Below are 21,992 nucleotides of genomic sequence, written 5' to 3'. Positions count from 1 at the left end.
GTAATAAATTGTCATTATTTGAAGCCAAGTTTACTATTTTAATATTGGGTACTTTTTGAATTGAATATTTTCTCTTCATGCTTGGATAACTGTCTTCAGTAACTAAGATATTAAAAAACATTACTTTGCATCTCAAGAAATCTTGAAGTAAACAATGCTGGGTAGTTGTGTCAGTGTAATCTATTATTCCAATATAAAACACATAGCACCTTACTTTCAGAACTATGAAAGTCACCCTAGAGCCCACAAACCGTGAATAGTGAGCATTAGCAATGAGAAAAGACATCCAAATAACTGCATGGGACTCTCATTTGCCTTTATTTTAGCAAGGTGATTTATACACAGATATAAAGCATACATGTATACTTCATTCTGTAAATAGTCCATGTTTCCATAAACCTACAGCCATGATTGAAGGAAAACAGTCTAAATTATGATAAAGGTTAGCATTTTAGCTTAGTGAGATCATGTATATATTTATACTTAAGACATAAAATGAGTAAACAAGATGGAGAAATAAAAGCGAATAAAGGAGGACTAAGAAAAATGATGAGTCAGTACTTTAAAAGGAGAGGAGGAAGAATAACAAGTGAGTGATAAAGAAAAGGGTGCAGGAAGAAAAGATGCCCAGCGGTGAGAAAAGAAGCAAAGCTACTAGAAACTAAGACCTGATTATCAACTGCCTATCAGGAACCTAGAATTATGCCTAATTCTTAGGTGAATCCAAGAAAAGTAAGGTCAGCTCCGTCCTTAGAGCCTCGTGATATGAAGAGATCAGACTAGTGGACTAGAGCGCAATTGGAGAAATACATACAGCAGTTAGTCTTTTACATAAAGTGGAGAGGCTCCCTCTACAACTGCTTTAGGCACTTTGAGAAAGAAGTTAATGGGGAAAGAATGCCGAGAAGAGGCTGCACAGGACAGCACGGCAGGAGAGAAGCTGAGCAGGGCAGGCTGAACCTGCGGATCTACAAGCTCCTCTTAGCTCCTAAGCACAGAATAATAAAAAGCACCCAGGTATATAAGATGTTCATGCTCACAGGTGGATATAGTTCCAAAAGGTCACATTAATCACAAGTAACTCATAGCACTCATTCACTCTATAAAACATTTTATACCTAAAGTACAGCAGCTAAAGTTAATGGCAGAAAGATTAAAACTAGACCCATACCTATCACCATGCATTAAACTAAGATCGAAGTGGATTAAAGATCTAAATATCAAGACAGAAACACTAAACTTGCTGGAAGGTAAGTTAGGCAGAACTCCTGAAGACATTGGCATAGGAAAAGACTTTATGAACAAAACCTCAGTAGCACAGGAACTAGCACAAAGAATCAACAACTGGGATCTCATCTTATTAAAAAGCTTCTGCACTGCAAGAGAAACCACCAACAGAGCTAAGAGACAACCTACAATGTGGGAAAAATTTTTTAGCAGCTGTACCTCAGACAAAGGGCTACTATCTAGAGTACATAAAGAATTGAAAAAAATCAGACCCCCCCAAATTCAAAGACCCGATTCAAAAATGGGCATCTCAAATGAACAGACATTTCTCAGACAAAGAAGTAAAAGCAGCAAACAAATATATGAAAAAATGTTCAACATCACTGGTCATTCGAGAGATGCAGATGAAAACAACACTGAGATTCCACCTCACCCCAGAAAGAATGGCTGCTATCAAGAAATCAACCAATAACAAATGCTGGCGGGGGTGTGGGGAGAAAGAAACCCTCCTCTATTGTTGGTGGGAGTGCAGACTGGTGAAACCACTGTGGAAATCAGTATGGAGATACCTCAAAGAACTAGGGCTGGAGGTCCCATTTGACCCAGCTATTTCCCTGCTGGGGATCTTCCCCAAAGAATTAAAAGAATCATACCACAGCGATATATGTGCACCCATGTTCATACCGGCACAGTTTGTAATAGGTAAAACTTGGAAGCAGACCAAGTGCCCATCAATTGGAAACTAGATAAAGAAGATGTGTTTTTTTTATAAAATGGAGTACTACTCAGCCATAAAGAATGAGAAACTAGCGACATTTATAGCTAAATGGGTGCATATTGAGGCCATACTCTTAAGTGAAATAAATAGGACACACATGTAAATATCGAATAGTTTCTCTAGTGTGAGGAACTGAAAGTGTAAATAAGGATTAAAATGAATAACTGATAATTTGAAATAGGAAAAGGTCCAAAGGTATAGCGGTGGTGGAAGGGAAAGGGGAAAGGAAAGAAGGGAAAGGAAAAATTATGAGAAAAGAAAAAAAATGGAAACGAAATCTATGTAACTAGGGAAGGGAGCACAGATAATGGGGAAAAAAATAAGAACTAAGATACATCATGTACAGGTACAAGCACCCAATGATAAATGTAAACGTATTGTATACCTAAAATGTACCAATAAAAGAATAAAAAAATTAAAAAGTAAAGTTAATGGTAGCATTTAATTTTTAAAAAGGTACAAAAACAGCTTAAAGTTCTATTCAAAATGTAAACATTTTGCTAAAAATGTGTGGTATAGGGCCACAACAGTTCTTTCAGCAGTTTTTACTGTCATCTTGTCTGAACCTATTTCTAGCAACAAAAGCCTTTGAAAAAGCATTTGCATGCAAGTTCAAGGTACCCTTGAGATAAAAATAATAAATACATCTGTATTTTCAAAGAGCAGAAAGCAGAAACATAAAAATGGGAGGAAAAAACATGCAGAGTATGGGGTCTTTAGGACTACTTAGAGCCACGAAGACTATTACGTATGACTGTAATGGTGGAGACTTGTCATTACACATTTGTCAAAACCCACAGAATGACCACCACCAGGGTGGGCCCTAACAAAGCATGGGCATGCAGGGAGAGCCTGGCAGTGCAGGTTTGCGACCACAGCACATGCATCACTCCAACGCAAACATCAATAGTGGGGCGGTCTGTGCAGTGCAGGGTCAAGGAGCTTAGGAGGAATCTCTGGACTTCTCATGGAATTTCACTCAAAACTCAAACTGCTCTAAGAAATAAAGTCTACTGCAAAAAAAGAGACAAGCATGCTACAAAACTCCACTATTTTTGAGGGGGAACATATTAAAATACTTTAGCTATATAAAACCCCATAATCAAAATGACAAAAGTCACACTGGCAAAGCTAAAATGTCAACTATCAATGCAGAAGGAATATATCGGAACAAGACTTTTTTTCAGTTTCTCACAGGTGATCATAAATATACAGAATAAAATATAGATCTTCTACTCACATCAGAAATATCAAGAATATTAAGAGTTAAGCCAAAAATTATATGCAAAATGTAAAGCTATTCAAGTCCACTGTATTCAAAAACAGCATTTCAAGTGCTGAACAGCCCTGAAAATATAAATTCTACAAATGAATATGAGCTAAAAGCTGCCATTAAAATAACGAACATTCAAGTTGATTTGTCAAAATCCTACACTGAGGGCTGGGGATTTAGCTCAGTGGTTCCGCAAACAAAAGGTCCCGAGTTCAATCTCTGGTACCCCCCCCCAAAAAAAATCCTACATTGAAATATATTTTAGTTCTGGTCATCAGAAAGTTTGCTGACTGATATACCAGTTGGACTTCAGTCTATTTCATGTCCTGAAATTAACTCCAAATGCAAGCAATTTGTATTAAAACATTATGAAGTTTGGAAAAAAGATTTAGAGGGAAGATTGTTTGGTCAATCTTTCACCACTACCTGTACATTCTACTCTTACACTACTATAAAGTCCATAGTGTTTTCTTACAAAAGACAACAAATATCTGGATACAAATATATAATCCTATTTCAGACTCAGCTATCAGATAAATATGCAACTATTACCTGAACTAATCAGAAATGTATCAGACCATTCACTTTCTAACTTATTTTTACCTGCTATGCTACCCAAAAGGGTTGACTTTAAGTTAAAACTGGACTAGTTGAATAAAACTTCAGAAACATATCTCCTCTCACATTCTGACTGCGCATCTGGTTTCAGAAAGTGGAAGAAAAGCTTACTTTTCTGAGAATGTCTTTCAGCTGCAGATGATCGGGAAGCAGTCTGCCCGAATACACCAATCTCTGATCCTTCGTCAACTGAGAAATGGGATAAAGAAAAGAATTCAACTTCTCTAATTACACAAATTTAAAGTTGGAAAAAACACAACTAAATATGAGTAAAATAAAACTCCCCTTAGGGACAAAGAAGCAGAAAACTGATATAATTTAAGAGTGTTTGTTTTTCAAAGTCCCACTTAAGATATTTAAGAGCTCAGCAAACAGCAGCATGTCTATAAGAAAACACAGGTAATTACCATATTTTAAAAGTTGAGAAAATGGTAAATTAGAAGTTTGTCTATTCAGCTGTAAAGCATGCACATATGACTATCATTAAACCCTCAAAGTTAGACAAATGGGAACCTGGTTGGCCTTTTATTTATGGTCAACTGCAGTATAAAATTTTTAAATCATGAGTTAGTTTACACTGCTTTGTCAGTATTTTTAATCTAAAAAATATACATAAGATTTATTTTCCTTTTTACTTACAATTCAGAACAATGTATTGGTTTTAATTCTAGAGCCATTTGGATTCAGTTACAACTTTAGGTAATTATTCTAGTCTTTATTGTTCCTGCCACTCTCATGAAATACCATTTCACATTTTTAAAAACACAAGACTAAAAGATCAAGCCTGGCTTGGTGGCGCAAGCCTGTGATCCCAGCACTCATGAGGCTGAGGCAGGAGGACCACTGTGAATTCAAGGCCAGCTTGAACTACATAGTGAGACCCTGTCTCAAAAAATAAAAAAAGAAAAGAAAAATCAACACAAGCACATGGAGATGCAGTTGCTATTTCTATACGCAACTCAAAATACAAAATATGTTCTGGTTAGCTGCCCTATTTCATACTTAATAAGATCTGCCCATGTTCACTGTTAGTATTAGTTAGAATTAAAGCACTGTTAGTCCTGTAAGGCTCATGTGTAGTACCGAGCAGGATACACCCTGCCACAAGTTACTTCACGCTGTACAAAACAGCAGCTTGTAGGCTGTGCTTTGCCCTGAGTGACTCCATTTTATACAACGGCAGTTTGCTCCATTTTGAGTGCCAAAGCTTTCACAGGATAACTTGGTAACTAGCCTATGCAAATAAATAATCACCAGATATTGGACGCATCAAACTTATTGGGAAGAAAAAAAACCTCCCAGCTACACAGCATAGTCAGAAGGCATAAACTGCTAAATTTATCTCAGCAATATAAAATTGTCACCTGTAAACTTATCAAATTAAATCAAGGCCACGTGGTCACATGAGGTATCTAATAACTTAGATCAGAGAAAACCAGGCCAGGGAGCTTGTCCAATACATCAGAACAACTAACAGCACAACCCCCTCGCCTGGATCTTGTCAGAGGAGGGTTTGGCAGTGCACACTGACCTGTTATCTCATCAGACCACCTGGGGACCATGTTGCGAGGCCGGCAGGCCATGAACTCCAGCTCTCTGTCCCTTGCCTCCAGCTCAGCTCCATCTCCCTGCTCCACGAAGCCCATGCCAACTGCCTGCTGTCCAGACTCAGGCTCTGACCAACTGTGCGCTCCTGAGCAGCCCTGGCCCTCCTCAGAGCACCACAACAGCCATTTTATCTTATCTGGCCATCTGGCAACATCCAGGATCACTGCAGACCTTCTGCCTTGGTGTCAGTTCTTGAAGTCCTACGGCCACTGCTAACCCTTTCCTAGCAGTTCTGTAACCTGTGTACTACTGTGTGGCACATGATGTGCAACTTGAGTGTTATAGATATTGGCAATTAAGACTGGAATAAAAGAGCCTTCAATTGCCTGGCTCACTGGCTGTCAAGTGAACTTTTAGTCCCCAGCCTGATAAGGCTGAAGAAATTGATGTAGTTTATGAATTTATCAGTAACATTGTGAAAAGACACAAACATGCCTGGTCTGTAAGTAGCATAGCTCTCTCATAACACAAATATTCCTTGAATCTACTAAAATAATTCAATATTAGCTGTATCAATTGTTAAATCAAAAATCTAAATCCAAGTCCATGTCACCACTATGAAAATTTTTTTTTTTGGTACCAGGGATCAAACTTGGGTCCTTGCATTTGTGGGTCAGGCAGTGGAACCACTGAGCTAAATCCCTGGTCCCACTATGAAAATTTTTAAACACACAATATACAATATACACAACATATACTATATGCAACATGGCTACTACAGAATGGTCATATATTAAAAATAGCCACAGTAGAAACTGTCATACTGAGTAAGATCTGTGGTTCAGGCATCCTTACACCCAAAAAACAAGGGAATATCCTTCCACGATATTTAACTGTTAGGCATATCTAGCTTCTCCTGGAAGCAATTTGAGTGTATCATTCCTAAAATGTGTTAAGTACAAATTCTTACTATAAGCAAGCAAATACAACACAGGAGTTAAGATAGGTATCGCCAAGTCTTGAAACTTCAACCAATACATATAAATACTGAGAGGCATTGTGATACTGTAAAAGATATACTTGGTCTGCATCTCATTTCCTGCCAAATGGCTCCTAAAATCCTTGGCATCTCAGTGAAGAGGTTCTAGAGGGTAGCACAACCCAGAGAAGATTTAGAAACTCTATGCCACCCCTTCTCCCATTCCTTACTTCTGCCACCTGGTTGTCCATCAGAATCCTCTGTGACATCCTTTACATTCAAAGGGTAAATGTAAGTGTCCCCCTTAGTTCTGGGTGCTGCTCTAGCAAATTAATCCATCCCAAGGAGGCAGTCTCTGGGACCCGACTTATAGGGCTGGTCAGAGGCACGCCCACAGCCAGTGGTGCACCAGCTTCTGAAGTGGAGGCATCTTATAGACTGAGCCCTCAACCTACAGGGTCTGATGCCCTCTCCAGATGCAGTCAGAACCGAACTGAGTGGAGGACACCAGCTTCTGTCTGCAGCAGAGTCATCTGCAGAGTTTCTTGCTTACTGGTGCCAAAAAAGTCCCACAGCTTGGTGACCAGCAGTTACAGAAGTATTCTGTGTGGAGTGTTGTGGTGGTAGGGAAAACTGAGGGTCTCCCCTCCCTGTCTCTTTACAGTCACTGAATTGTAAATTATATAAACATAAGTTAAATACTAAGTCAATAATAAATGACTTAACCTCTGGCCAAAAGGAACTGTTAAAGTTTTACCAATTTCTCTAATGTAATTATTACTTCCACTAGAACCTAAAGAAATATTTTAAATATCATAAACTACCATTTTTCAGCACACCAAACATTTAATTACATAGACATTCTATGTCATTATCATCACTCTACAAAAAAGACATGTCTTTCTAAGGAGTTTTTAATTTTTATTTTACTATAAGAATTCTCAAACATACACACAGTGAAACAAATAAAATGAACTCCTAGGTACCACTTTAAGAGCTCCAAAGGACCCAGCTCCAACAACTGCCAGCATTCTTCTAATCTTGTTTCCATTCCTTTCCTTCTCTTTTCTCTCTCTCTCTCTCCATCTCCCCCCCCCCCGGCCCCCGCGAGCTGAGAATATTTAAAGCCAAATACCACAGATGCCCTCTTTCCATCTGTAAAGACTGAGTGCTGGGAGCACTATGCTTATAGATCACTATGGCCAGGCCCTCAGGAAAACAGGTGACAAGAAGGCATGGTATAGCAAGGCCTGGCAAAGAAGAGGACTGTCTTCCTCCCCATCCATTCCTCAGAAAACCATCAAGCACGTCCTGCAGGCCTTAGCTACTCTTCTGGCTCTGGTTACAGAACAGCCCTTTTATCTCCCCCTCCACTTCTATTATCTCTACCACCATAAATAAACCGTGCTGTATTTGCCTGAGGTCTTTTTCTCCCATCAGGAGGAAGAGCCCCACCTGGCCCCATCTATATTTCTTTGTCTTTTCTCAATCTCCCACCATCATTTCTCACTCCGTGGCCTCTTCAGCCATGCTGGCCACGGCAGATGATCAAATTTTACGAATGCTGGGATTGATCAGCAGGTCCATACGTCGTCGTCAGCCTGACCTACCCCTTAGAAAGCTCCCATGGACTTTATGAATTACCTACATTCAACTGCCTGGGTCTATTGTTTCCCTGGGTTGTTATTTTCTAATTCTACAATTCCTTCTGTATTTATTAGAAGTAATTCTTCTAAAAGAATTTTACATCACCAACCATTCAGTTACCCAAACTGGGTAAGAAAAGCTGCAAAGATGTACAACTCCTTCCCTTTACTAGTTTTCAGGACAACTGCACATGCAACCTCCAGAAGTGGCCACTGAGGGCTTGGGGTTTTTGCTACTGAAGCACCAATATCAGCTTGTAAAATCCTATGTTTTTCAATATACTAACATGTATTTTTAATCTTCAAATTGTACCATCTTTGGCCAGTAGGAGTACCTCCAAGTCGGCTCCACTGTCATTTTGACAGGACCTGTATCTACTTTAACCACCTCCTTCTTTTCAGACACAAAATGCCCCAGGTTCCTCTTCCACATTTCCCAACCCAGACCCAGCGCCAGCCACTGCTCCAGGAGCCTTGGTTCTTTCTAACGGGACATGCATGGTAGCAGGAGACCAAAATCTGAGACTTAGGAGTACTTGTTTTTCACTTGTCATTACTGCTAGGGTTCTTCAAGGAGCAAAGCTAGAAAATAAGTCTTTTTTTAGAAAAAGAAAGTTAAATTCTGAGTTCAGACTAATATTTCCCATTTACATCAGTTTTATTTTATTTATATCTCTTCTCATCCTGAACATATGCTTGTTATTGACATTAACAAACTTTCCATTAGCAAATGCACTTACTAGTTTCAGCCTGCCTATGTAATCTCAAAATAATAAGGCTATGACTAACAACACGGAGTGAAGTGTAAGATTTCTTATAGCTATTTTCTGCCCTTAGGATATACGCCACTAGGGATACTCATCAAAATACAGTGTTTCAAGTAACCTGAAAGAATTCTTCTTATAGCTATATCACATCCTGATATTGCTAAATTCTTGTGTTTCCATTTAGGATATTTTTCCTATATATCTTGTTTTCTAAAGTTGTATGCAACATGCACGGCAATGGAAAAACTTCAGAGCAGAGAGGTTTGGTTTCTGCCCTGTCCCTCTGCCCAGTAGTTCTGGATCACCCTTCCACCATTTTGCCCTAACACAGCATCTGAATATGCACTCTCATCGCCCTTCTCTCTCCTACATACAAAGCAGGGCACCATGCTTACTTCCTTGTGCCTTGTTTTCTCTGAAGGTTACACCTCAGCAGTACAGAGACATCTTCCCCATTCTTTTTTGACAAGTGCATAATGATCCATTATGGAAGTATTACAGTTTATGAGTGGGTATTTCAGTGTTTCCAGCCTTTTGTTCTTACACAGGTGTCCTCCTGTCACATTTTCCTTTATTTTCACATTTTCCCAAAGCATCCTACAACAAGATCACAAGTGATGCTGATGAAAGCAATCTAGGAGTAGCAGAGTAAAATCTAAATGGAATGGATTCAAGAGAAAAGGAGAAGGTGGGCATGGTGGAGCAGGCCTGAAATCCCAGCACTGGGGAGGCTGACGCAGGAGGACCTCGACTTCAAAGCTGGCTTGAGATACACGGTAAGATCCTGTCTCAAAAAAATAAAAAACAAAGAGAAAAAAGGAAAGGAGTATGGTTAGAAATAATAAATATATTCACTTAAAAGGAGTTTTGCACTAACAGAAAGGAAAGAAATAGAACAATAGCTGAAGGGAAGTGGGACCAAGAGGCTTCATTTTTCCGTGGTTTGGGGTTTCCTAGGAAGAAACAACATGTTTGCATGCCAATAGGAATGGAAAAAACTGACGATGCAGGAGAGAAAGAGAATTTCAAGAGCAACCTCGAGTCTCTAGTAAGAGACAGGCTGTATGTGTCGGGGTTGGACTTTGCTAAGAACCCTGGACAAGATCCCACAACTACCACAGATAGTTTTTGCATCTTCAAAATCATGGCAATGACCGTATCTCACAGAGGTGAATTTTCACAACACAAATACACACCAACCTCTCAAAGAGGGCACAGTGCTAGTGAGCACAGAGTACTAACTTCCAGTGTCTACATCTGGTGGTTTCAGGGGATTGTGTGGAAGTACTGAGAAGTTATGCACCTGAGGGTAGACTGGATTTGTTCACTGTGACTATGAACATGGTCAGAAACTATGAAAATAAGTTTTGCTAAAGCTGCAATGATTATCATTCTTTAGTGGCCAAAAAAGAAAATCCTAATCCATACTAGAACAACTTTCAAGTTGTCACTTAAAATGACATTTGTAAATAACAAAAGGAAAGCTTTTAATTAATTTTACCTTCTCTACACAAAGAAATACCTTTATGTTGGTTAAAAAAAAAGTGTATGTCTAAATTATAAGTTACTTAACTTCAGATTTTTAGTGACAGAATGCAGCACTGGTAACAACTACTTCTAAGTGTAAGCAATCTCCAAATCATCTGCTTTCTGTGTAGATAATCTCTATTTTTCTATTAAGCTATAATAGTAATGGAATTAGTAAGATATTTTATAAGTAATCACTTCCAAACAAGACAGACAGAAATGTGCTAGAAAATTCGGTATTGGAGACCACTGATAAATATAAATAATGTATACTGACAATCCAATTTTAAAAGTTTACTCTCTTAATTCATTAGTATGTAGGTTTAAGAGCAATTTTTTCCAGAAACAACAGTTACTGTCAAATAAACGCTTTATAGACTCTAGAAATCCAACTTGAAAAATCTACAAGCTAAACATAATAAGGAAAATTATTTAACAACAAAAGTACTGAAATTACATGATAGCTATAAAGTAACCAGCCAAATTATCAATGGTTTTATATCAAGATTAAAAATTCAAAATTAGGGCCAGGGATTTAGCTCAGTGGTTCCACTGCCTGCCTCGAAAGTGCAAGGCCCCAAGTTCGATCCCTGGTACCAAAAAAAAAAAAAAAAAAAAAAATCAAAATTAAAGATTGTGAAAACTGCTAGTTCCAAAACTGTGGGTTCCAGTTTGAAAACATATACAAATAGGGCTGGGAATTTAGCTCAGGGGTACCTTGCCTGCCTTGCAAGCATAAAGTCATGAGTTCGATCCCCAGTACGGTGGGGGGGGGGGGGCGGACAGGACGGGACACGGGACCCATATACAAATAATAAATTTAAGAGCTAGCACATATCCTATTTAGCCCAAAATGTAGCAGACTAAACTACTACTCACTAGTGGTCAGAGAGACTGGTTACTCCTTACCCCAGGTCCTCTTAAAGCCTATACCTACTGAACAGAAAGGGTGGACAATGGCTCCTCAGCAGGGGGGGACAGGACTAACAGCAACCAGCAAAAGCCTGTGCCATCCGTAAGGAGAAGGAAGGCACCACGGCCTACTCCATTTGCACCTCTGGAGAGAGACCAAAGTATAGGATCAACTTTAGGAAGCCAGGCATGGTGGTACATGCCTACAATCCCAGCATTCCGGAGGGCTGAGGCAGGAAGGTCACAAGCTCAGGCGGATTCTGGGCAACCTAGAGACCCTATTTCAAAATAAAAAGGTCTGGGGATGTGACTCAGTGTAAAGGCCCTGGGTTCAGTCCTCAGTACTGAAAACTAAAAATTAACAAAATAGGAGGCCCCTGTGTATTTCATTCATAACACTACAGGGTTTTCTGCTAAATTTTCAATCCAGTTCCAAAAGCTTGGTTTCTTCACCTGAATTAGAAATGCGATCTCTATCCAAGTCCTCCCTCTCCCTCTCAGACCCAGCCCCATATATCCAAGTGCTATAACACAATACCTTCAGACGTCTTAATGGGCTACTCAAGCCAGGTATGTCGATGCATAATTGCAGTCCCAACACTTGAGTGAAGAGGATGGCACAGTCAAGGCCAACCTGGATTACATGGAGAGAGCCTGTCTCAAAAACGATCAATCAGTCAATCCTCAAAGCCAAAGCATCTACAGTGGATTTTAAACCTCAATTCCTCAAATCTTTCCTCCCATTTCTCCCCTACCCTAAAACAACCTGCCAGCAGTTGTTCAAGTGGAAAGCCTGGGCACAATCTTCAATTCTTCTTGCTCTCATCTCACCTCGCATTGTCTAACTAGCAGCAAGTCCCATAGATTATTTCCCCAAGTCTCTCTCAATTCAGCTTCTTTTTTCCCTCTCCATTGCCTACTCGCACTTCTTGGCTGGGTTTCTGCAACAGCCCCTTGTTTCCTTGCTTCCATTCTGAAGTCAGTAACTGGAATAATCTTTTAAAAACACAAAATCAATCCTGTCACTCTCTCATGGATTCCTACTATCCTGGATATAATTCTAATTTCTTAACCACGCCAGGATGGTCTTCTGTATCTCTCCAACCTCCTCTGATAGTATTCCTTCCTCTTCACTCTCTAGCCAAACTGGCATTCACTCAGACCCCGAGTTCTTTTTGAACTCAGACTCCCCATCTGTAGCGCTCTCCTCTAGTTTTTGCATAGTTTTGGCTCTTAATCATCCTTTAGATCTTAGTTTTAAAATAATCTCCTCAGCCAAGTCTTCCCTGACTTACAAATTTAGTACAGTATTCCCTTTCACATATTCTGTTTATGCCCCTCCTAACACAATCTGTAATTATGTTCACATCTGTGTCCCTAAATGGAATATAAGTACCAAGAACAAAAGGGTCCCAGTCCCTCTTGCTCATCACTATATTTCCAGAGCCCTGCACTGTGCCTGACAAAGCAGATGTTAAATGTGAATGTGTTGAAAAGAGGTGTTATGAGGGGGACACGGCAGTGCACACTTGTAATCTCAGCGCTCTGGGAGGCTGAGGCAGGAAGATCAAAAGTTCAAGCCCAGCCTGGGCAACTTAGTGACTTACCAAAATCCTGTCTCAAAACAAAAAATAAATAAAGGGTGAGTTCAATCCCCAGTACCCCCAAAGAAAGAGGTATTATGAGCTCAAAATTCACTTGAATTCATTCATTTGAAACTTATTATATCAGTTATTTTACATGTAATCATTAAGAATAGAAATTAAATAGTCTATGAATCACAACACTATCTGAAACACTGGTGTGATTCATTCAACTCATTTCTACCAACAGTACTAATATTAGCAGATTATTATGAAGAAGTTAGTATTTTAATATTTTTTCTCTACATTAGCAATCAACATCAAATAAACTGTTTCATCTTTCTACAGCAAGGAAACATCAATTTTCAGAAAAGCTGAACACAAAAGTATAACAAAATTACATAATAACCCCACCAAAGAAGGAAAAGTAAGCGTGGACAAGGATGTAGCTAAACTGGAGCCCTCACAGATTACTGTTGGAATGTCAAATGGTTCAGCCACTGTGGAAGACAGCTCAGCAGTTCCTCAGAAAGTCAAGCACAGCGTCACCCTATGACAGAGTGTGTTCCTACACAATTCTGTCCATAGGTACATACCAAAAAGAACTGAAAACGGGCCCCTGCAAAAACCTGTACTGGAATGCTCACAACATTATCACTGATATTAACCAGAAAGTGGAAATGGCACAAATGTTATTAACTGATGTACAGATAAACAAAATATGATATATACATGTAAGGAAATATTGTTCAACCATAAAAGGAAATGAAAGTTTATAACATTGATGAGTCTTGCAAACATCATTCTAAGTGAAGCATACCAGACACAAAAGGCCATAGAATTGTTACCATTTATATGAAATGTCCAATGCATAGAGACAAAGTAAATTAGTGCTTACAAGGAGTTGAAGAAATAAAAAGTGTATTTGGGTAGGTGATTAAATAGTCTCGAATTAGAAAATGATGATGAATACATAAGTATGAAAACGCTAAAAACTAGAGAATTGTACACTTAGAAGAAAAAATTTTACAGTGTGTGAATTATAACTATCTCAGTTACTTTCCTCGTTACTGGGACAAAATAAACAACACCCACAAGTTAAAGGAGCTAAGGTTTATTTTGGCTCACAGTTTGTAGAGGTTTCAGTCCATAGTTGGCTGGCTCCAAGCAGGGTGGCATGGCAGTGGAGAAGCAGTCCAAAGCAAGGTAGGCAGGAAGCAGGAAGCAGCAGCAGCAGTGAACCTCCCTTTCTCTTTTAACCATTACGCCTAGAGGCCTACTGGCTGGTGCCACCTACTCCCAGGGTGGATCTTCCATCTTCAGTATATCCACACCCAGAACTATGCTAATCCACTCAATGGGCTGATGCAGTTAAACACTCATGATCCAGTCTCTCTCAAAAGCTCTACCTGGGATTGCATGAGGCTTTGGGGGACATTTCAGATATAAACAATAACAATAACTCAATAAAAATGTTAGTCTCAGCTGAATAGTCAAATACCTTCAGATAATCCAATGTTTTAAAAGGAAAAGAAATTCTGTAACTTTACTGTGACTTGAAAAAAGAGAAAAGTTTCTCATGTAACTAAATTAGGTAAGAAATGAGACAACAGTTTTTACGTCACTAAAAAAAAAATTGGCTCTGCAGTTTAAATATCAATGAATTTAATTTACAGATCAGGAAAACCAGTTAACAGACATAACAAAATGACAATAACCAACTAAACTTTCAACTAGTTATTTTAGTATTTTAAGCTACAGCACTAGGAAAAAATTTTAAGAACTCAATCAAAATTAAATTTAACTTGGAAAGCAATGTAATTTTATCTCTCTGGACCTGCTAATAACACTTTTTTCCTCAACTGAAAATCCATTTCTTGGTCAGGATAAGTGATGCTAGCTGCTATAACGAATCCCAAGATCTCAGTAGCTTTACACAATAAAGACCATTTTTCCCTGAATATAAAAGAAATTACATATTACCCTTTGAATTTAAGACTCTAGAAGGCTCAAGATTAGCAAATCAAAAAGCACTAATGAAACCATCAATTGGAAGATTCTACTGACAAGATACAGACTCCACAAAGCAATGTAAATAAAACTCTTTCTGTCAGCACCACCACTGCTCTTCCTGATGCCCATTCCTACAATGGAAGAAACCCTAACAGTGCGCTCCTTTTCCCCCTCCACTGCTCTACCCTGACAAAGCCTGGTCACCTGAGGCAGAGCAGACTCAGCCAAACAACAGGAGAAAGAACAAGGTGGAATATCCTGATCCTACTGTGTGGCCCAGACAAAGAGCTATTCTATTCCAAAGTAACAGCTGCTTAACCAGCTGACCAAGAAAGCGCTGCTACTTACCTAATGGACACTGCAAGGCAAAGAAAGCTCACCTGCAGAAGTAATATTCAAAACTAAATCCTAATCTGAAGAAAGAGGTTTTTTTTCTTTCTAAAACATTTACATATAGCTAGGCATGGTGGCGCACACCTCTTAATCCCAGTATCCGGGAGGCTAAGGCAGAAGAATGCCTGGGTATTCAAGGCTAACCTGGGCTATACAGTGAGTTTAAGACCAGCCTGAACTACATAGCAAGACCTTATTTCAAAAAAACCCTAAATAAGACTTTACATATATACCATTATCTAAAACTTTAATGTTTTAACTAGATATCAAAAATAGACAAAATTCTACACATCTCTAATACATTTAAAATATTCTCAAGTCTGATAGATGATTTTAAAAAACCGGTAATACTTCTATATTTCAAAAAATTCACCCAGTTAGTATTAAAAGATTAAAATTTTTAGGGCCGGGGATTAAGCTCAGTGGCGCTGTGCCTGCCTTGCAAGTGCATGGTCCTGAGTTTAATCCCTAGTATTGACCAAAAAAAAAAAATTAAAAATTTTATATCAAGGACTAAATAAATCTCTCATAGTTATTTACGGCTTTATAAAATCATGTTTCTGCCAGGTGTGGTGGCACAAGCCTGTAATCCTAGCATCCTGGGAGGCTGAAGCAGTAGGATCTTGAGTTTGAGCCCAGCCTGGGCAAAGTCATCAACTTATGGAGACATGTCTCAAAATAAAAAGGGCTAGGGGTATAGCTCAGTGTGATACCCTAGATCCAAACTCTAGTGCCACAGGAAAAAACTTCATGTTCCTACTATAACCAACTTCTGGATAATCAAGTTCCATATGCTAATTTTTAAATGTTAATTTTTAAAATTTAAAATATCTAGCATGCTAATGACTCCCTACAAGCAATTTCAACTGACAAGTTAGTTCAAAGAACTATAATCCAAATCCTTTGAAAGTAGTAACTGTTAACATTTCAATGCTTACATATATTTCAGTCACAAGTGTCAAATAGCTTGAAAGAAGTAAGTATCAGGAGGTGCATAAAATATCATTTCGGGCAAAAATGAATTTGGGTAATTGGTACCAGTGTACATCTCCCTTCCATTTCCAATTACATTCACCCAATCTAAAGCCCAGGAAAGTCAGAAACACTAAGCAAAGGCTTGGTTACTCAACAACCAACAGCTTACAACCTTACAACCAACAGCGTACAGATTTTCCCCCACTGTGGTACTGGGAATTGAACTTAGGCCCTTTGCACTGAGCTACATCCCCAGCCCTTTATTTTTTATTTTTCCAGATAGGATCTTGTTAAGTTACTGAATTGTCCAAGCTGAGCTAGAACTTGTACTCCTCTTGCCTCAGCCTCCCGGAATGCCGGAACAAATGGCATGCACCACCAAGCCCAGCAGACTCTTAAAGAGTATTTTCAGAACTCCAAAAGGACATCCCCGCTTTAATGGTCTCCGCTCACAGACCACTCACATATCAGATACACATACAACTGAGAATGCCAAAGAGAATGCAGGGGCTGGTAGATTGTGGAAAGAGGCTAAAGCAACATGCTTTGAATCTCAAGATGTGTTCCTGGATCTTCCCAATAATTTACCAGGATAATCAGAAATAGCCACACACTAGCTGGTAAATGTCAGCACAATAGTAAGGCCATGTTACCCTTTATCTATGCAGCCTTTAGACAACAAACCACCCAAACTTTATAGTATACTGCTTTGCACTACCCAGCAGTCCCCTCCACATCACAACTGTGTTTTCTCTTGATGCCAGCCATCCTGGGCTTTGATTGAGCACTGTTATTTATTACTGTACATTACTGCACTGTATAGTAAGCATACAGCAGCATAACTGTGACAATGTCCAGCAGAAGTGTGAGCTACTTCCACAATTTGTTCATATGTACGAATGTTCATAATGCAAGGTCTGTTCATATCTGTGAAAGTTCGCAACTCAAATGTTCGTGTAAGTCGGGGACTTACTGTACCCTTCCTTTTAGAGTTCATTGGGTTCTTTTTTTGTTTAAAGGTATACTACCTGGATGACCAAGTCCCTAAATGCCCTTCTTCATCTTATGTACAGCCATCATATATAACATGAATAGCACTCCTTAAGGGCCGAGGTGTTCAAGTCAGTTAGAATGCTGCTTAGGGACATTATGACCTCCTAATGTCAAGACATGCAAGCCACAGACAGGTATCCCTTCAACACTGGCTCCAGGATGAGTCAGGCCCATGTGTCACTGTTTGGGTATAAAAGCAGTAAGAAGGGATAATGAGGAAGCCTCCTAACTAGACTTAGAGATTTGTGCTAAGTTTTCTCTTAGATAATCCATTCTACTGAAGAACATTAAGATCAACCATACTGGTATTTAAATCTCTGATAACTAAGTCTAAACCCAGAGCAAAGCTGAAAACTAGAGTAAAACTGGCCTTCTTAAAGGCATCTTTACCATTCAACAGCAATAATTTCAGAGTAACTATTTCATACTGTAGGCCAATTTCAGAATCTGAAAAACTAAGTTACTAAGTGCATAATGACCAGTGTCATATTACAGTAGGAATCACAGTTATCTATATCCATAATTAACATGAAGTAGTATACTTTGGTTCCTACACCAATTATCAATAACGAAGTTACCCCCAAAGGAGTTCAACTCCTGCTTACCTAGCAAATATCTTCCCCTCCACAGCCAAAGATCTACAATTTTTCCTTAAAACTCTATTACTAGTAATATAGTAATATAAAGCCTCTAGTCATCAGTGCAACATTAATTCCGAAAGAATAGTTTTTAGGGAGAAAAAAAGCTGTAATTCTGCCTCCTCTTGTCCACTTAAAACTGTTACTAATACTTTTGACTTGCAAATGTCCCTGTGCACCTTGTCTTCATATAGCCATTCACTCTGCTAATTGCACTCCAACACTGAGCTCTCCCCGTTGGGTTCCCACAGCACAAGCACATCGCTCCTGCACAGCACCAGTCACATAATAGTTACTTACATGCTGGTTCCCCCACTAAACCTGAGCTTCAGAAGAGCAAAGAAACCTCATTATCATCTTTACAGTTGGCATAGATATTCAAAGGCCACATTAATAAAAGGCTAACGAAATTTTTAAAAATGCTAAATAAAGTCTAAGAAAGTGTGCTTTGTGGGGAAGAGAAGCAGTACATTTGTTGTGAGTTTATTGAGACACAAATTTAAAATATTCATGTGGAGATTATCTGTGCTTAAGTCAAACCCATATCTGACCAGAAAGCTTGGCTCTAAAGAATTTGCTCAGTTTAGCCAGGACTCCATTAATAGCATGTAGACAGACATATGACCTACCCTTATAGGGATCCTGAAAGGACAACGTCAATCTACACTCTCACAAGAGACAACTGTCCCAACTGGCTCCATTCTGATTAAGTAGAGTCATCAAGGAACTCCAAATACCAACTGAGCCATCAAAAGGCTCAGGATATGGACTCGAAATGCAGGTTGAGCCATCAAGGGGTTCAAGTAAGTAGCTAAGGGAACTTTGCTTGGGGAAGTTTCACCCTTACTTCACAGGAGATAAGGGGTTAGGTAAGGCCAACAAGCAGCTTCACCCTCTTCTCCCTAATGAGTTAGTGGGTCCAAATATGGAGACAAAGATGGACAGATGTCTGTCTAGTCTGTGTTAGAGTCACACAAGGGATGCTTTGTGGAACCCCTAGGTCACCTCCTTCTGCATAGGACACCTTACAGAGTTAAGACTTAGTTGTCTCCTTCTCTCTATAGGCCTCAACCTGAGCCAATGGGAAACTTATTGTACTTTGCCACCTTACTGGATTTTACCAACTTTACCACGAGGCCATATTCTTGCTGAGTGGGACAGGTTTGATCCTGGCAATGTAAAATAGAAACAGCTTATCTATGACTGCAGTATGATTTGGGTTCAGTACGAACTGGAATGTGGCAAAAGATGGGCATGGGGTAGTACTTTAAACTATGAAACCGTTCTCCAGTTAGTGTCACTGTATAAAGGCGGAATGGCAGCCTTACATACAGGCTTTTGTGACGCTTTATCACAGGAAACGCCCCAAAACTAAGGGACAGCCCATTTGTCTGTCTCTCAGGAGGATGTGGGTCTCTCTGAACTGTTTGATGATACTGAGATGTCCCTCCTACCTCCTCCTCACACTCCCCAGGCCAATAAATGAGGCTCTTTTTTCAGTTACAGGTGTACAAGGGGCTAGGAACGATGCAAATGAACAATGCGCTGTAAAAAGGGAAAGAACCACCCTGGAAAGGGCATCCCCCTTCAACAGAACCAAACTGAGACTCTAATACTACTCACAGACTAAGAATGATGTCTGATATGCTAGCTGCTCTTAACAGGGAGATAAAGAGGTACGTTGAATCTTTCATAAACATACTCATGTAGAGCCATCTTCCAGGGAGGGAAAAGAACTAGTAGGACATCACTTCATCTGTCAATCAGCCCCAGATATTCAGCATACACTACAAAAACTTCACATGGGTCATAGATACCTATGGCCCAACTGCTAGACATGGCCTTTTCTGTGTCCAACAAAATCAGGACCCAGAGGAGGGACAAAAGAGAGAGGCTAAGATTATACTTGTCACAACTGGCAATGCTTTAAACTCACTCAAATCATCTAAGGGAAACCCAAGGACAACTGAGGTTCCTGTTTCAAGTCCAAGAGGACTGCAAACTGGGCATGCAACTTCGCCAAGCCACTGTCTGGGCCCTACTCTGGATGTGAGGCAACCAATATGCCTGCTCATGCCACAGGAGGGTTGACTATCCCTGCTCCCAAAGAGGGGCTAGGTCAGTTACAGAAGAGGCCCAGGGGAACCTGCAATGCCCCTGTCCATGGACATCACCATCTTCTCTAAGGAACCCTGGGTAATCTTAGATGTCATGGATGTGCCAATTCCATCACTTCATTCTGCTTTGACTTACTTCTCTAGAAAGCCCTCCTCTGGCTCTATAGCCATAGTTGAGGTTGAGGGGACCCCTAATCAGAGATTCTTTGCAGCTGTACTAACAAAAGCAGCTGCAAAGTTAACTCTAGGACAGAGACTAGAAGTCCTCACTCCCCATCAGGTCAGAGGTATTCTGGAGACCAAAGTTTATTTGTCATTAAAAGGGGAATGGGTTACCAGGTATCAGGCCATGCTCTTAGGCACCCTGAGGTTCTTATAAAAACTTGCACTACTATTAACTAAGAACCTGAACTTCTGTTACAATATTGTTTAAATACAAAATGTTCTGAATTCTAATTTATAGAGTAAACTTTTAGGACTCTAACACCTACGTTAGCAACTACTAAGGCTACAGAGTACCATTAAACAGTTCCTCAACCACAGAAATACTACAAATTAATTTCAAGTGATAAATCAGAATGTCAACCTGTCAAACCTAGTAAATGTACAAAGATGTCAGTGAAATTCTAAGACAATAACCATAGGTACCCCTTGCCCATTCTCATTAACCGAGGAGAGAAGTTTTGCAAGCAGCTGACTAATCCCTAGGAGCACTGACTTTCCCTCTCTCCTGATGCAAGACAGGCTCACCTCAGGGCACATAAGTTTCACACTCCCAGCTCAGATACTTTTTCAAAAAGAAAAGTTGTAGAACAGTGTGACTCTTGGTCTATCACACTGCAGATCAAGTCTCTTTTGGTTTAACAGTATAACACTAAGATCTCATACCTGAGTATATTTTTAGATACTTGCTGAAAAATGTCCTTTCAAACGGTATATGGGCCATGTTGCGAACATTACTATCTACCTAAGACTATGACTTCCAGTTCTGACTACTCTAAAAAGCTACTTTGCACTTTAAAAATGAATAAAACTAATAATATGCAATATAAAAAAAAATTTGTAAAGCAATTTGGGTTTTTGTGGTTTTGGGGAGGGTTTTGTTTTGGGGAGTTTTTTTCTCAGTGTTGAGGATTGAACCCAGGGTTGTCACACACGAGGCAAGCACTCTACCACTGAGCTACATCCACCATTTCAGACAGGGTCTCAATAAATCGCTCTGCTGGCTTCCAATTTTCAATACTCCTGCCTTAGCCTTCTGAGTAGGTAGGATTACAGGCATGCATCACCACCCAGCTAAAGCAGAAATTCTTTAACAAATTGTTACTTACTGTGTAAGATTTTCAAATAAAAGATGTTTATTAACTCAAGCATGGTTATGCATGTGTATAATCCCGGCACTCAGGAAGCTGAGGCAGGAGGATTGCCACAAGTTCAAGGAGCCCGGGCTACACAGTGAGCTCAAGGACAGCCTGAACTACAGAGCAAGACCCTGTCTCAAAAAAAAAAAAAAAAAGTTTGTTCCAAATAATTAAATAGCTCGGTTTTCCTCTTACTAAAAATATTTGTGTCACAAAGTACTGATAAACAGCTACTGCCAACTGAGTGGTTTTTCTAAACCTGTTTTTGCAATAAAGTGTCCTAATTCTGTGGTTATTCTAGAAGTCTAAAATCCTACTCAAACAATACTGCAACAATGAGCTGGGTGTAGTGGTACCCACCTGTAATTCTGGCACTCAGGAGGTAGGATTCCAAGTTTGAGGCCAGTCTGGCCTACATTGTGAGACCCAGTCTCAAAAAACCAAAAGCAAAACAAAACAAAACAAAAACAAATGGCAATACGGAAACAGCTGTAACTCATAAGTATCCTAACACAGATCAAGGTCTTCCTTACCTAAGTGCATAAAAACAACCTACAAAGCACAGCTGCAGGGAAAGGGGAAAA

At 39.5% G+C, this 21,992-nt stretch overlaps 1 protein-coding gene across 3 annotated transcripts in view; it reads right to left on the bottom strand.

The window, feature by feature from the left end:
• The window catches only part of Herpud2 (HERPUD family member 2), a 127,105-nt gene that overhangs the window by 18,625 nt on the left and 86,488 nt on the right, over positions 1–21,992 (bottom strand). For 2 of the 3 annotated variants that reach the window (XM_021254593.2, XM_004840304.4), the window contains one exon: positions 4,008–4,085. The exons of the other annotated variant lie outside the window; for it this stretch is intronic. In XM_021254593.2, the coding sequence (XP_021110252.1) occupies positions 4,008–4,085 (78 nt within the window). The remainder of the gene's footprint in view (positions 1–4,007; positions 4,086–21,992) is intronic. 3 annotated transcript variants of the gene reach the window in all.

The sequence above is a fragment of the Heterocephalus glaber genome, unplaced genomic scaffold (assembly GCF_053883595.1).
Source record: "Heterocephalus glaber isolate CG9 unplaced genomic scaffold, H.glaber_assembly_v1.0 deba00001610, whole genome shotgun sequence".
In the NCBI taxonomy this organism is placed as follows: Eukaryota; Metazoa; Chordata; class Mammalia; order Rodentia; family Bathyergidae; genus Heterocephalus; species Heterocephalus glaber.
Note: the sequence above shows the minus strand (reverse complement) of the source record. Positions and strands in the feature narration are given on the sequence as shown.